Source organism: Dromiciops gliroides, chromosome 3 (genome assembly GCF_019393635.1).
Source record: "Dromiciops gliroides isolate mDroGli1 chromosome 3, mDroGli1.pri, whole genome shotgun sequence".
NCBI classification, from domain to species: Eukaryota; Metazoa; Chordata; class Mammalia; order Microbiotheria; family Microbiotheriidae; genus Dromiciops; species Dromiciops gliroides.
In genome coordinates, this window is record NC_057863.1 from 457,411,816 (window position 1) to 457,428,780 (window position 16,965).

At 38.1% G+C, this 16,965-nt stretch overlaps 1 protein-coding gene across 1 annotated transcript in view; it reads left to right on the top strand.

The window, feature by feature from the left end:
- The window catches only part of LY75 (lymphocyte antigen 75), a 139,777-nt gene that overhangs the window by 100,212 nt on the left and 22,600 nt on the right, over positions 1-16,965 (top strand). The window contains exons 22-26 of the mRNA XM_043994952.1: positions 999-1,104; positions 2,001-2,161; positions 3,529-3,658; positions 11,258-11,484; positions 15,053-15,218. Coding sequence (XP_043850887.1) covers positions 999-1,104; positions 2,001-2,161; positions 3,529-3,658; positions 11,258-11,484; positions 15,053-15,218 — 790 coding nt within the window. The remainder of the gene's footprint in view (positions 1-998; positions 1,105-2,000; positions 2,162-3,528; positions 3,659-11,257; positions 11,485-15,052; positions 15,219-16,965) is intronic.

Below are 16,965 nucleotides of genomic sequence, written 5' to 3' on the forward strand. Positions count from 1 at the left end.
TCTACCAAAGCAAATCAGCAACTCATCAGCCACTTTATCGGCTCAGATATCGGCTCAGAGTCACTGAAGCATGTGACTTGTTCTCTCTCTCTCTCTCTCTCTCTCTCTCTCTCTCTCACACACACACACACACACACACACACACACACACACACAGCTAGTATGTGTCAAAATAGACCTTCAACTTAGGTCTCCCTGACTCCAAGACCACCCCTCTATCTACTACTTAACACTGCTTGTCTTAGTGGGGAGGGAGGGAGGGAATGCTACTTGAAAAAATAAAGCACAAAATAATGCATACAACTACAACTGAACAAAATTGAAACGTACATTATAGAAGTTTAGAAAAGAATTTCAAGGGATATAAATGGAGTTTCAAGTTCATTAGGCTCCTCCCTCTTTATGTCATTTATCTTCAGTGCTATAAAGTGGATTCTTGACATGGCCTTTGTACTCCCTTACAACGCAGAGATCCTTCAAAGTATTATTTGTGTTTGTTCCTAATAAGAAAAAAGAGACACTTGAGAAATGTTAATTGATTTATTGACAGTGCTGGACTTCTATAAGTTACATAAAGCAGACATTTTACTACTGAAAGAAAAAAATGTATACATCTTTCTTTTTTTCACTGTATCCTTAAAGTATATAATTTGGTATAGGGATGGGATTGCTTTAGTTTGCTTTTGAAGAGAGCCCCTTCTTTAAATTAAAATAATCAAGGAGGCAGCTAGGTGGCGTAGTGGATAAAGCACTGGCCCTGGATTCAGGAGGACCTGAGTTCAAATCCAGCCTCAGACACTTGACACTTACTAGCTGTGTGACCCTGGGCAAGTCACTTAACCCTCAGTGCCCCACCAAAAAAAAAATTTAAATGGTCAAGCTGTATGGCCTGAAAATAAGTCCTCTGAAAGGTGAATGATTTAGTTCCTGTACATAGGTAAAAATAAGAGCTTTCAAGTCCCTGGCCCTTATAGAGGATGTATGCTCTTTGTTTGCAGTGTTTTCTGAAGATTAAACCAAAACTTCGTACATTTTTGGAAGCCCAGGGAGATTGTCGTACCTATGGTGGTACCCTTCCTTCAGTCCTGAGTCAGAGTGAACAAGGTAAGAGAATGAATTAAAGCAGGTTTTCTAAACTTTTTTGGTGGCATGGATCCCTTTGGTGATCTGGGCAAATCCATCTATTCCTTTTCAGAATTATGTTTTTAAATGTGTAAATTACAAAAGAAACCAATTACAGCACTCTTATTTTAGCTTACTTGTCTCAGGTATTGAAATACAGTTGTCAAAGTATTTTTTTTAAGCTCACAAAACCTAGGTTAAGAACCTCTCCTGTGGTAACCAGATCTGATTAGAACATAAATGATAGAGATAATGAAAAGTGTAGCAGAATAATGACAGGAAAAACTGCAGGAAAATTGTAGAAACAGCCCATAATAATGTCAGTGAAGTTCTAGTGGGCAGTAGTTCAAATCCCAGACATAGTAAAAACCTAGATGACACTAAAGCATTTGATGTATTTTGCAAATATAAGAATTTAGAATTTTTAAAATTCTTCAGAATATATAGCAGGAGAATATAGTCTAATATGTAGAAGTTTAAAATGTATGTTCTTTGTTGTACTATATAACCTATATCAGCTTGTTTGCTGTCTTGGGGAAGGAGGAGGAAAGGGATGGAGGGAGAGAAATTTGAATCTCAAAATCTTATGAAAATAAATGTTGAAAACTATCTTTACTTGTAATTGAGAAAAAACAAAATACTATTAAGAGAAAAAATAAACATTAACTGAATTGCTTTAAAGTATATGTTTTGTGTTGTATAATATAATTATATGTTGAAATATATAACTGGGTTTCTTTTTTTAATGAACGAAATATCCTTGCCTTAGTATCTGCTGAGTTAGGTGAGTAAGTAAGGGGCAAGTGTTCACCTGTATTTTTAAAAATATTTTTCTTTTGGATAAGGCATCAATTCTGAATCATTCTCTTTTCTAACAGACTTCATGACATATTTACTTCCTGATTTGGGAACTAATGTTTGGATTGGTCTGTTCAGAAGTACTACAACAAAGATGAGCAAATGGACTGATAACAACAAGCTGTTATATAGTAACTTCCACCCATTATTGCAGGGACGGGAGCAAAGGATACCATTGGATGTAAGTTCATAGCATTTCAGAGTGGCAACGATCATATCCAATGTCCAGGTTTCTCATAAAATATTATCACAGGAGCAGAAGGACACCTGCTGTACATCCCTGCTTTCTTCCAGCAGCATTGTAGAATGCTAGTTTCCAGGCTTATGAATTCCGGTGCAAGGGTTCTTAAACATTCTTGTGTTATGAGCCCCTTTGTCAGTCTGGTGAAGCCTATGGAACTCTTCCCAAAATAATTTCGTTTCAGTCATATCTGAATCTTCATGACCCCATTGTCATTTTCTTGGCAAAGATACTGCAACAATTTGCCATTTTCTTCTCCAGGAAACCGAGGCAAACAGGATTAAGTGACTTGTATGAGATCACACAATAATTGTCTGAATCTAGATTTGAACTCAGGAAGATGAGTCTTCCTGATTACAGGCCCAATACTCTATCCACTACAACATCTACCTTCCTTTTTTTGTGGGAGGAAATGCTAAATTCCACTTAGTGGGAGGAAAATAAAATTTTTCACTAGCCAAATTCACAGGACGTTTTATGAATCTGGACATAAGATTTTCTTTAATCTTTTGAAATTTTTGGTTTGGGGCTCAAGGTTCTTCACAAATTCCTGAGACAAATAATAATTCAATTGTAAGCAACAATTTTCCCCAAAGAAATAGACATAAATCACAAAAATAGAAATGCTAAATATGGGCATTAATGTTCTTGGTGTCAATTATAGTGACTATCAGCTACTTCTCCAGCCTCCTTCCACATCCTTCCCGGTCCCCACACACACTTTAAAATCAACTCCCATTCTTTAACACCATGGCCAAAGTTTGTCATCAGCCATTGATATTCCAAAAATGTGACTTTGAGAGTATTCATAGCACTTGTGTCTGCCGTAATATTCCCTACATTAGCATCACAAAATGCTCACAACACACAAAAATTGCTCTTCTCACATTATATGAGGTTTGGGTGTTCTCTAAAGTTTTACTGCAGTATTTTAAAGTTAATTCTGTTTTCACCATGCTTTGAGGATTTACTAGGGTTTCCAAACTCAAATAATTGAGTTGGTTTTTGTTGTTGTTGTTTTTTGCAGGGTAGTGAGGGTTAAGCGACTTGCCTAAGGTCACACAGCTAGTAAGTGTCAAGTGTCTGAGGCCTCATTTGAACTCAGGTCCTCCTGAATCCAGGGCTGGTGCTTTATCCCCTGAGCCACCTAGTTGCCCCCAGTAATTGTGTTCTTGATGAAATACATTAAAAACTAAAAGTCAAAAAGTTCTTGGGCAAGGATTATTTGTCTCTGAAAAAAATAAATCACTTAAGTCGTCCTTGATCTTCATACTTAAGTATTATGAATTCTTTGCCTTTTTGTTTAGTTTTTTGATGAAGACTCAAACAACCATTGTGCTGTGATGCTCAACCTTCAGAATTCAACTTTAACTGGGACATGGAATTTAACTTCCTGTAAAGAAGAACACAATTTATCTTTATGTCAAAAATATTCAGGTATGATTTTATTTGCAGCAAATGTTGTGCCTGTGTGATAGCAGACATAAAGGTAAAGGTAAAGATGCAATTTTGCAAAAAGAGTTTGTCACTGAAATGCATAAATGTACTCTTTTATATTGCTTAACTTGGTACAATAACATCTTCAGATATTTTTCAACTTTGCGAAGCAGATTATCAAGACAGATGATCCCAGGATCTAAAATAGTCTAGCCTGAATAGCTTTCAAGAGTGTTTAACTCTTTGGGTATAGGAATGTTTTTTTTCCATATTATGTTCTTTTTTATTTGATAGGTGATATTAAATAGTAATCTAAGGGGGCAGCTAGGTGGCGCAGTGGATAGAGCACCGGCCCTGGATTCAGGAGTACCTGAGTTCAAATCCGGCCTCAGAAACTTGACACTTACTAGCTGTGTGACCCTGGGCAAGTCACTTAGCCCCAGTTACCTCACTAAAAAAAATTAAAAAAAAAATAGTAATCTAAGGACCGGAATGATAGTGATCATATTAGTTAATGTAGTTCCTAAAGCCTCCTAATTGAAAATGACAATGGAGCAGTTTGGGAATTGGTAGAATCTCGTCTATACATACGACTTCATTCTTTAACCTTTGTCTAGTCCAATTCAGGTTTCCCCCTAATCAGTATTCCTACTTAAGGTTAAGTTGACAACTATTTTTCATATCTCTCACTGCTCTTGACAAGTCTTCAGGGCTTCCACAGTGGTCCCAGGGGACCCTCCCCTCTTGGGTACATCCTCTCAGGAGGGGTAGTCAGAAATAAAAATTCATGTGATTCTTTCCATCCTTTGCAGTCATAAGATATCTGCTTTGGGGGAAAAAAAAAAAAGCTTGTTTTGAGTTTCCTCATCTATAAAATGAACTAGAGAAGGAAATGGCAAACCACTCCAGTATCTTTATCAAGGAAACCCCAAATGGGGTCCCAAAAGGTCAGATATGCCTGAAACAAATGGATGACAACAAAATTCCTGGTTTAAATTATGAGAAATTATTTGCAAAAACCTAGATGAGCGAGGAGAGGTTGGTTGTTTCTTTCTGTGCTTACTAATACACGGTATAAGCATTGTGCTTTCACAAATATAAGTGCCGTGTACTTATGGACAGGTCAGATTCCACTGCTACGCACTTTGTCAAGCATTTGGAGCTCCGTGACAAAGAATTTCGAGAAAAAGCACTGTTTAGTACTCCTCAGAGCTTGTGTATATTGCCATATTCGAAGATGATCACAGAATATCAACTTAAAGAATCAACTTTTTATTGGACTTCATCAAATATGGTTCATAAATTTAAAAAGCTGAACAATATCTAGACTGATATGTAAACCATAGTCAGCCCCTTTCCACCAAGGATTCTGGGATCACACAAAATCGGTTTGATGCTGGAAGGGAACCACAAAAGGTTCAGTTTCTCTCTTTGGTTCCTGTCCCACCTAGAATTCTCTAGAAAAATATAAAGCTACTGCTTAATTATAATGCGTCTAGATTTCCCCAAATGTGGGTAACAGGGTTCCAACAGGCATAATACAATACACAATGAATACTATACATATTAGATATGGAATAAGAACTTAACCCTGTCATGACATTGGCACAGGGAACTCCAAGATGAAGAAATTCTCTCTACCAGTTCAAGTCAGCATCTTCTCTGCAACCTGATAGTTTTAGAGAGTTAAATATAGAAAATATTACATTTTAAAACTAAGTCAAGGGGCAGCTAGGAGGCACAGTGGATAAAACACCAGCCCTGGATTCGGGAGGACTTGAGTTCAAATCTGACCTCAATCACTTGACACTTACTAGCTGTGTGACCTTGAGCAAGTCACTTAACCCTCATTGCCCCACACACACAAAAAAGAAAGAAAACTAAGTCAAAATTCTGAAGGACATATGATGAAAAACGCTATCTATCTCCAGAGAAAGAAATGATGGAGTCTGGCTGCAAATAGAAGCATACTTTTTAAAACTTTATTTTTCTTGGGGTAGGGGGGCTTTCTTTTCTTTTGCAACTTGACAAAAAGAGAAATATTTTTGCATGACTTCACATATATAACATATCAAATTGCTTACCTTCTCAAGGAGGGACAAAGAGAGGGAGCGAGAGAATTTGGAACTCAAAATTGGGGGGAAAAGAATGTTAAAAAGTTTTTATGTGTAATTAAGAGAAATAAATACAAATAAACACAAAATATAACATGCAAAAAACCTTAAGTCAATATGATAATCCTTACATATAGTTTTGTGGCCCTCATTTCTATTTGAATGGACACTACTGACTAGAGCAGTGATGTCAAACTCAAATAGGAAATCCCTACGAGCTGCATCTTGACTTAAGAAACCACAATTTAGTATAATCTATGTTATATTGTATTTTATGTTTTTGAACATTTCCCAATTAGATTTTAATTTACTTAGGGCATACTGTTCTGATCCCTGCCAGGTATACAACTGCCTTTATTTTACCCACCACAGAAAATACATAGAAATGAAAGAAGCCCTTGAACAGTACGGGAACATCAACCCCTCAAATTAGCCCATCCTCCTCCTCTTTGAAATTGACATTTGGGACTACTGAAGAGTACTCTCCATTCACCTCAGACCTGTACTGTCAGGAAAACTCACAGAAATAGCAAGAAAATTTGGCAATATTCTTCTGTGACCCATCATGACATAGTTGTAGATCTTCAACTGCAGAAGGAGCTTAGCCTGCTGGGAGGCTGCTTTTCACACATTTGAATGAGAAACGGTTTTCTTTAAAATTATTTACTTAGTATTTTATTTTCCCCCAATTACATGTAAAAAAGAATTTTAATGTTTGTTTTAAAAACTTTGAGTTCCAAATTCACTCCCTTCCTCTCTCCCCATTAAGAGGCAAGCAATTCCAAAAAAGTTATAAATGTGTAGTCATGCAAAACATTTCCATATTAGTCATGTTGTAAAAGAAAACAGATAAAAAAACTCTCAAGAAAAATAAAGTAAAAAAAATTTTAATGCTTCAATCTGTATTCAGATACCATCAGTTCTTTCTCTGGGAATGGAAAGCATTTTTCATCATAAGCTCTTCAAAGTTGTCTTGGATCTTTGTATTGCTGAGAAGAGCTAAGCCATTCACAGCTGATCATCTTACAATACTGCTGTTGCTTTGTACACAGTACATTTCACTTTTCACCAATTCATATGTCTTTCCGGTTTTTTCTGAGAGTATCCTGCTCATCATTTCTTACAACACAATAGTATTCCATCATAATCACATACACAATTTGTTCAGGCTGAATCAGAAACTCTTAAGCGTGAGATCACTACAAGGCAGTTCCCAGGAAATCTCCTTTCTCAGGATAGAAGGTTAGATCCCTGGATCATGTTGCCTAATGATTCTAAAATCTCACTCTATGCAGAGTGAGTTCAAGTAGAGAACTCTTCTCTCAGTTTGTGTGTAGACGCATATCTACTAATCCCATGTGATTCTTTTTTTTCTTTTTTAAAATCCCATGTGATTCTGTGCTCACCATTTCCTGTTCCTGAAGCTGAATGGGAGAAGATTGGGAGAAATCCTTCTACTCTTTGCTACACCTTCATCTAGAAGTCCCTGAAGGAGAGAGCATGGAGAAGAAAAAAAAAACTGATCTATTTCATAGTTCACTTTCAGAGACCACAAAAGGAGATGAATCCTCTGACAGGAAAGAGTCTACTTCCCCTAGCTGTTGGACAACTCAGTCCCCCTGTGTCCTCTTAGAGGGTATTTAGTGCTATAGGTCTACCTTCTTGGGAATTGCCCTATACAACAAAAGTTCACCTTGCAATCTCACTAAATTATTAGGAGTGGTATATTAAGATGATACAAAGTATTTTTTCTGCCATCAGATTTTGTATATTTCTAGAGGAAAATCATTGTTAGGATCATGTACCCCACAATTATACTACAAAGCGAAGATTTGCATTAATCTATCGAACTACCTTTGGCTAAATTTTTTAAATGAATGAAAACTGAACCTGAAGCCAGTAATAATAAGCGCCGACAGTATATTTGGGGCAGAGTGAAAGGTGGCACAGTAGAGAGAGTGCTGAGCCTAAAGTCAGGGAAGACTCCTCTTTTTCAGTTCACTTATGTGACCCTGGGCAAGTCACTTAACCCTGTTTGCCTCGGTTTTCTTATCTGTAAAATGAGCTGGAGAAGGAAATGACAAACCACCCCAGTATTTCTGCCAAGAAAACCCCAAGAGTCAGAAATGACTGAAGTGATTGAACAGCAACAAAAACAATTAGTAATTCATCTTTATGTAACACTCATAATTTTACAGAGAACAAACTTGGTACTACAAATATTTCCCTTTTATAGATTAGGGAACTGAGCATCAGAGAAGTTAAGTTACACTCATTCCTTTCAATGGCAAGATATCTACTTAAACAACAAACAAAGAAAGAAAGAAAATATGAGCCAATGAAGTTAGCCTTCAAGGCCTGCTCTCTATCCATTGTGCCATATTGCTTCTATCTCTAGCATATATGGGACAGGTATAGATGGGATATTTTTAAAAAATAAAGAATTAGGGGAGAGCTAGGTGGCGCAGTGGATAGAGCACCGGCCCTGGATTCAGGAGGACCTGAGTTCAAATCTGGCCTCAGACACTTACTAGCTGTGTGACTGGGCAAGTCACTTAACCCCAATTGCCTCACCAAAAAAAAAAAAAAAAGAATTATGGGACATGATTTTGGAATCAAAAGATTGCTTTGGGCAAGTCAATTTGTCTCTTTCAACCTCAATTTCCTTATCTGTGAAATGAAGGAGACGGACTAAATGATCTACTTCCATGGTTCCTCCAAGATTTAAATTTTATGATCTCATAATGACAGTTTGGCACTCTGGTTATATGTTATTGTTGTTAGTTGTTCAGTTATGTCTGACCCTTCACGGCCCCATTTGAGGTTTTCTTTTTTTTGTCATTTTGTTTTTTTGTTTTTGAAGGGCAATGAGGGTTAAGTGACTTGCCCAGGGTCACACAGCTAGCTATTAAGTGTCAAGTGTCTGAGGCCAGATTTGAACTCAGGTCCTCCTGACTCCAGGGCCAATGCTTTATCCACTGCACCACCTAGCTGCCGTCAATTTAGGGTTTTCTTGGCAAAGATACTGGAGTGGTTTGCCATTCCTTCTGCAGCTCATTTTACAGATGAGGAAACTGAGGCAGACAGGGTGAAATGATTTGCCTAGGGTCACACAGCTAGTACATGACTGAGGTCAGATTTGAACTCGGGAAAATGAGTCTTCCTAATTCTAGACCTATCCACTGCATCACCTAGCTGTCATTAACAAATACAGGAAACAAACTCCTAACTTCAAGTGCAGTGCCCATTCCACTACATCACTGAGGACATCTGTCTTCATACACTTTAAAATCAGGATCTGAGCAACAAAACTTGTACAGTGGCTTTTTCTAGCTTTTGGTCTCCACTTGTCTTATTCAATCAGACCTCTCTCTATCAGGGAATACAATATGTAGAGCTGCGTAAGAGCACAAAAACTCAAGTTGTGAATATATGACACTATCTGACTTCTCTGATATCACCATGGAAATGCAGATCTGGACTCTCTCCCATAGATACAAGTATCACATTGGCAGAAGGGAAAGAGGCATGCTTTCCCCATGGATACCCATTATAGTGACCTGCTGTGGAAATGGAAAGGTGGTATAAGGATCAGATTAGTCTGTGGAGGGTAACAAATCACCTCCTTATCCTTTATGACCTGCCTACCCCACTTCATCAAATGTCAAACAATTAACTCTCTTATAAAGGCAAACATTATTTGCTAAACTCACACTTGGAAGAGAACGTGGACACCCAACACTCCACTAACTGTGCTGCCTTCTGTTCTAAATTGCAGTAAAATAGATATCTGAGAATGGGTTTCCAGCATGCTTTCAAAAAGGTTGTGTGGTTCCTTTTATTCACATAGAGTACAATGAGGTTTTAACAGGAGGCAGAGTGGATAAAGAGAAAGCTAGCTTCCTCATGTAACCAGAGTGGCCCTAAACTGTCACTGGATCATAGAATTTGGATGGTGATGGAAGGAAAGAAGTGGATCATCTAATCTGGTCCCTTCATTTCATAGACAAGGAAACTGAGGTTGAAAGAGACAGATTGCCTTGCCTAAGGCAGGCTTCTAATTCTAAAGCCATGTTTCATAATGCCTCCAGACGCCAAGAAGTAGCTTTCTGTCAATAATTATAGGGCAGTGAGATGTCATGGTGGTTATAGTGCTGGACTTGGATTTTATTAGAACCCAGTTCAAATTTTACTTAACACTAGCCATATGACTCTGGGTAAGTCACTTAACCTTTTTCAGTCTCCATTTCCTCATTGGTAAAATGGGGGGGGGGGGGCAACTAGGTGGCTCAGTGGATTAAAGCACCAGTCCTGGATTCAGGAGGACCTGAGTTCAAATCCAGCCTCAGACACTTGACACTTACTAGCTGTGTGACCCTGGGCAAATCACTTAACCTTCATTGCCCACACCAAAAAAAAAAAAAAAAAAAGGTAAAATGGGGATAATAATGACATCTCCCTCATGTGGTTATTGTGAGGATCAAATGAGATAACAACTATAAAGCACTTTAGAAACCTTAGAGTACTATATAAATGCTATTACCAAACTTCTAAATTATTATTGAAGCCATTAAGGGCTTGTCCCACAATTCGAGACCATTGCCTTTCATTCCTCTACACTTACCATAAAGCAAAAACTGAAACATAACATCGAAGGATGACTTTGGAGATCTTGTAATAAGTGTTCTTTCCAGTGTGAACGTTGGTGTGTAAAAATTGACTACCCTTTCAGGAATTAAGGAGGTTATCAGTGCCAATGCAGAGAGGATACTTGATATATCTCCTTGATAAAACAGTTCAGACAATAAAAGTAGTTGACATCGACCTTGAGCAACAATCTGATTTCAAACCATTTCTGTAATCTGCTAAGGACTTACAAACTGCACAGAAAACATTAGATCAGATGAATAGAGTTTTTCTTTATTTTCAGAAAAGAAACACTTTGTCAACCATTTTATTTATTCACTACAAGTGATTTCTCTTTCACTCTCACATCCCTGCTCCAAAACCTCCAAGTATTCCCATGTTATGGCTGGTGGGGAGGGAGGGTTTGGGAGGGGGTTTAAGGGAGGGAATATTAGTACTGAGCCCTTTATAAATGTATTTTAAAAAATAATTGGGGCAGCTTGATAGTGCGGTAGAGAGAGCACTGGCCCTGGAGTCAGGAGTACCTGAGTTCAAATCCGGCCTCAGACACTTTTTTTTTTTTTTTTTAGTGAGGCAATTGGGGTTAAATGACTTGCCCAGGGTCACACAGCTAGTAAGTGTTAAGTGTCTGAGGCCAGATTTTGAACTCGGGTACTCCTGACTCCAGGGCCGGTGCTCTATCCACTGCGCCACCTAGCTGCCCCCGGCCTCAGACACTTAACACTTACTAGCTGTGTGACCCTGGGCAAGTCACTTAACCCCAATTGCCTCACTAAAAAAAAATAATTGGCAAATGCCCAAGGTTTTCAAATGATTTCTTTTTATTTTTGACACACAGAAATTCAAGACAGTCCTGTGTTGCAGAATGCCTCTAGAATTGTAAAGTATCAAGGTTATTCCTACAAAATAATCCAGAAAGACATGAGGTGGAATGAGGCCCTGACTGAGTGCCAAAAGGAGTCCATGCAGTTAGTGAGCATCACAGATCCATATCAACAAGCTTTCCTTACTGTGCAAACTGTTCTTAATAATTCTTCGTTGTGGATTGGACTCTCAAGCCAAGATGTAAGTACTCTGCCCTAACTGACTCTATGTAGAAATTGTGTGAACGTTTGTTTTCAGAAGTATTTTCCAAGATAAAAGCTTAAATTTATCCATAGGGTCCAGAATTTGATTCCAGTACAGTAGGTTGGTAATCAACAAGCATTTATCATATGCCAGGCATTGTGTTAAGTACTATAAATACAAAGAAGGGCAAAAGATGGTCCTTGCTGTCAAGGGGCTCACAGTCTAATGACAGAGACATCACACAAACAATTCTGTCCCAACAAACTATATTACAGGATAAATTGGAGATAATCAATAGAGGGAAGGCATTAGCATTAAGGGAGATCCAAAAAAAAAGCTTCTTGGAGAAGCTGAGATTTTAGTTGGGACTTTAAGGATGCCAGAAAAGGGGGAGGGGAGTATGAAAGTGAGGAAGGAGAAATTCAAAATGTATTTGGCTTTCTTGCCACCAATGAGAGAGTTATATTCCTTCCATCCACATAGTAGGGAAGGAAATCTCTAGTAACCACACAGCATGGTTCTTTTTACTTATGATTAAAACTTTAGATGGTTAGAGCCTAGGAACTGGGGTGGTTCTCTACAACCAACCACAGAGAAGAGAAAGAGAACAGATTATAGGATATTTTTATCCCAAAAGGACCTCAGAAGTCATCTCAACCAACCCTTTGATTTTAGAGATTAGGAAATTGAGGCCCAGAGAAGTTACAGGACTTAGGCCCAGGTAGTAAACAGCTGAGTCATAATTTGAACCTGGGACCTCTCACTCCAAATCCATTGTTCTTTCCACTGTACCATGTTCCTGTCCTAGGAAGAAGAAAAAAGAAAGCAGTGCTGAAGTTTATTAAGCAGGAGAGCAATCTGGAGAACTCTATATTTGTATGTAATAATAATAATAGCTAACATTTATATAACACTATGTGCCAGGCACTGTGCTAAGCACTTTATAATTATTATCTCATTTGATTCTCACAACAACCCTAGGAGGTAGATGCTATTATCACCCCCATTTTACAGTTGAGGAAACTGAAGCAAGCAAAAATTAAGTAACTTGCCCAAGGTCACACAGTAAGTGTTTGAGGTCAAATCTGAATTCATATCTTCCTTACCCCAGGCTTGTCACCTCTAGATGGGAAACTTTTGGAAGTTGTATGGAGGAGGGCCTGGAATGGGGAGAGATTTGAAGCAAGAAGTTCAATTTAGGAGGCTATTGAAACAGTCCAGATGAGAGGTGACAAAGTACTGGTGACTTTGAATAAAGAGAGTCAGATGTGAGAGATGTTGCAAAAGTAGAAATGACATGACTAAATGGATCTGTAGGGTGAGTAAGAGTGAGGAGTTAAGGAGAGCACTGAATTTAGAAACCCGGGAGACTAGAAGGGTGGTGGTGCCTTTAACAGAAATAGAGGAGTTTGGAAGAGGAGTTTGAGATGTCTGCAGACTGATGCTTGAAATGTCCAATAATGTCAAACTGAGAAAGGATGGCCAATTCTCTATTTTCTAAGGCTAGTCTCAGTGTACTGTTTAGGGCTAAAATTCTAGCTAGTCTGTCTAAAATATCTAATGAGTGGTCGCCAATAAATTATAAGCTTTAGCAAGAGCTAGACTTTTAAGCATTTATTAAGGAGAATAAGAATTTGGTAAAGAGAAAGAAAGGCCTAGATTCCTATCTATTAAAGGGAGAGCACATTTCTAGCTCCGCTCTCCACCAGAGTCCAAAGGAAAGAGCGCGAGAGTGAGCGCCAGTTTCTTCCTTCCTCCTCCCACTAGTCCGCGTCACTTCCTGATGCCAAAGAAAAGACTCCTGGTCTTGCCCTCAAAGACCTTCACTTCATGGGCAGAACTCTTCTACAGTAAGTCTCCAGCAGGTGGCGTCATTCCAATCGTTACAGTACCTACCAATCCCCCAACATATTGAATAGTTAAAGGGAAGGTCCTTCAGAAAACTACATGACTAGAAGACTATTAGAACTTTAGACCTCAAAACTGAATCTGGGAATTTAAGTGATAACCTTATCCTCAAAAACTCACCATTCCAATGGTACAGTCACACAAAGGGTCATCAATATTGAGGGTCCAAATAAGTTTAAGTACTGTAATTCGAAGTACTTTGGAATCTGTCTTTGGTAGTAAGGAATGACAGATGAATTAGTGATACCTTTCTGGGCCATTCCCCCAGTATTGTGCTAGTACTTACAGTTGGGTCGCCAGAAGGCAGCTGCTACTTCAGGTTCTAGGTTCCCTGTGGTTCTGGGCTCCTAAAACAATAGTTCATGAGCTCTCACCAAAGTGGGACCCTCAGCCTCTAGACAAAATTAGCTGTTAGCATAGCCAATTACTAAGATAGCAAAGTAAAAATAGTAGTTACAAATACCAACCTCAGAATCTTGGGTGCACTATTCCGAATATATACATACATACATACATACATACATACATACATACATACATACATACAGTCCCATGGAAAGAATGGGATCTTGAGGCATAGGTGTATACATGTGTGATAAAGGCAACCCATATCTCCTGATAGAGTAGGGCCTAACAATCAGTCCTCAAATGGCTCTCCATGGGTGCACCCTCTTTGCTGCTTAACCAGGCTCATAGGGTCTGCCCCTCTTCACAACTCAACCCTAGATGGCCAGTGCTAGCTTTCTCAAGCCCATAGCTAGCTCTTTTCTGTCACCAAAGGTCCCACTCCTGAAAACTGTTGATTCTTCCTTCATGTGGTTGCTTTTATATGTCTCTGTCTAGCATGTGTGTCTGATCCATAAGTTGAGCCTTGAATCCTCTTGAACCAACACATTCTTGATAACTGGATGGGGTGTCTCCTTCTGGGCACGCTGTTGCCAGATATCATAGTCAATGAAAGAGAGGAGAAAGAAATCCTTCTTCCACCCCCATATCCACAAAGCACTTCCCGAGCCTGTACACTTTCAGCTTCCCAGGTCTATTTAAAAAGTGTCCATGGGCATGGCTAATTTACTGGCTTAGCCTATTGTTCTCTTATGAATCATTCAGAGAGCTGTTTGTACTTCGTTGAAGGATAACTGGTTATGGCCACAATTTTATAGTTAATTTAGAACACTGTTATAACCTTATATGACAAAATCCAATCAATGGATATGGAGATGGAGAGGAGGAAATTGTATATACTCTGCCTTAAATAAATACAAAAAAATTAAAGAAATGTGATAACTTATATAAGGCGCTACAGCATGACAAAAACAGAATCAACAGGACAATAAGTAGACTATAGCTATGATAATATTAAAAGGGGGCAAAAAAGCAGGTCAGATGCAAAGAACAATGCTGGTACCAACTGATTAAAGTCAAAGCACACACCCTTCCTTTCTTTTCACAGATAATAAACCATAAAAAAGACAATCAATAAAAGCATAAAGGTTGCATGTACCTCTAGTCACACTCAGTTTTGTGCTATTTTGTTTAAATATTTTTGCGTAATATTCTTTAGTATAGTAGTTTATTTATATGTTTGCTTAGATTTGTCTGCTAGGGCCAAAGAAAGATGATCCCATTTTTTTAAATGTATCTTTTGCTTTTATAGGATGAACTCAACTATGGTTGGTCAGATGGAAAACATTTCAGTTTTAGCCGCTGGTCTGAAAATAGTGCACAACTTGAAGACTGTGTAATTTTGGACACTGATGGTTTCTGGAAAGCTTCTGGCTGTAGAAGCATCCAATCAGGTGCTATCTGTTATAACTCGGGAAGTAAGTTATAATTCTAACCATTTCTCCTCTTGAATTGTATTATCTCTAAGGGGGAACAGGCTTTAAGGAGCTCTGCGACAAATCTTATTTTGTACATGGAAGCCATTTACTACTGTAAAAGCATAGGAACATGTACTCTTGCAAATGGCTTTCCACAATCAATGTGTGCTCTGAAAAGTTGCATGTAAATAATATTTTTGTAAGCTGGATATTTTCCCACTGACAATATTTTTAGCAGTTTTTATTTTCATTTTTCTCATGGCATCAACTCCTAATGCTTTTGCTTTGCTCTGCCTCTTCATATATATAAACTATATATCTCTGGATAGGAATCCTTCTTTAAGGTCAATAATATTCCTTATATGTCATGGTTGCTTAACAAGTGTTTGTTGAATAATCCACTTCTGGCTTGGTTTTTGTAATTGTGTGTGTGTGTGTGTGTGTGCGCGTGTGTGTGTGTGTGTGTGTTTCCCTTAAGGTGGAATATCCAATGTAATTAATTAATTTCCCTTTTTAAAAAAATCTGTATTCCTTGAAAGAAAATTATAACTAGATTTTCTTGGCTACCCAATATCTGGAAGTTAGGAAAGGGTCATTTATGTATTTATTTTTGTTGAAGAATATATCTGTCTAGATATTGAAATATCTCATTCAAATGGGACTCAAGATGTTACAGAGAGGTCTTCAGAAAATTTAGTCGAAATTATTCTAGAAACTTGAGATGGACACATGAAGCCAGGAAAGTCGCACCAGGCAACTTCCTTTCTGTTTTGTTTTGTTTTTATGGGGCAATGAGGGTTAAATGACTTGCCCAGGGTTACACAGCTAGTGTCAAGTGTCAGAGGCAAGATTTGCACTCAGGTCTTCCTGAATCCAGGGCCGATGCTCTATCCACTATGCCACCTAGCTGCCCTGCAACTTCCTTTCTAAAGAGAAACACTGTTATTTTAGTTCAAGAGGACCAAGTGATCATGAACAATCTCTTTAGTTCCAGGCCATTACATTAAGGTCCTTTTGAAAAGTCCTAATAAGGTCTAGGAGGTTAACTATATGGTATTCAACATTTCTATCTAAAATTGATTAGATAACCCCAATAGTCATATTTCTACTTTTTCTAAATTATAATGAGCATAAAATATTTTATTTTAAGATGTTTTATTGATGGTTTCATCTTTTTACATTACTGTTACTTCCTAATGACTTCTCAGTCTCCCTTGCTACACTTAAGCAAAATAAATCAACATACTCATTCATGACTTCTGGTAATGTATGCTTCATTTTCCACCTTTAGTCGACTACCATTCTGTTAACAGGAGGAAAGCATTCTTTTTTGTTGTTCTGTTGTTTCAACTGTGTCTGACTCTTTGTGACCCTATCTGGAGTTTTCATGGCAAAGATGCTGGAGTGGTTTGCCATTTCTTTCTCCAGTTCATTTTACAGTTGAGGAAACTGAGGAAAACAGGGTTAAGTCACTTGGCCAGGGTCACATAACCAGATTTGAATTCAGGAAGGGTCTTCCTGACTCCAGGCCTGGAGCTCTATCCCATATGCCACCTAGCTACCCTAAGCATTCTTTATTCTTCTCTACTAAAATCACAATTAGTAACAGATTTATAAGAGTTTTTATGTTTTTCAAAGTTATTTTCTTTTGTGTTATTATGATTGCTATGTAAATTATTCTATTATTCTGCTTATTCCATTCCATGTCAGTTTATACAAATCTCTCCAAAGTTCTCCAAATCCTGTA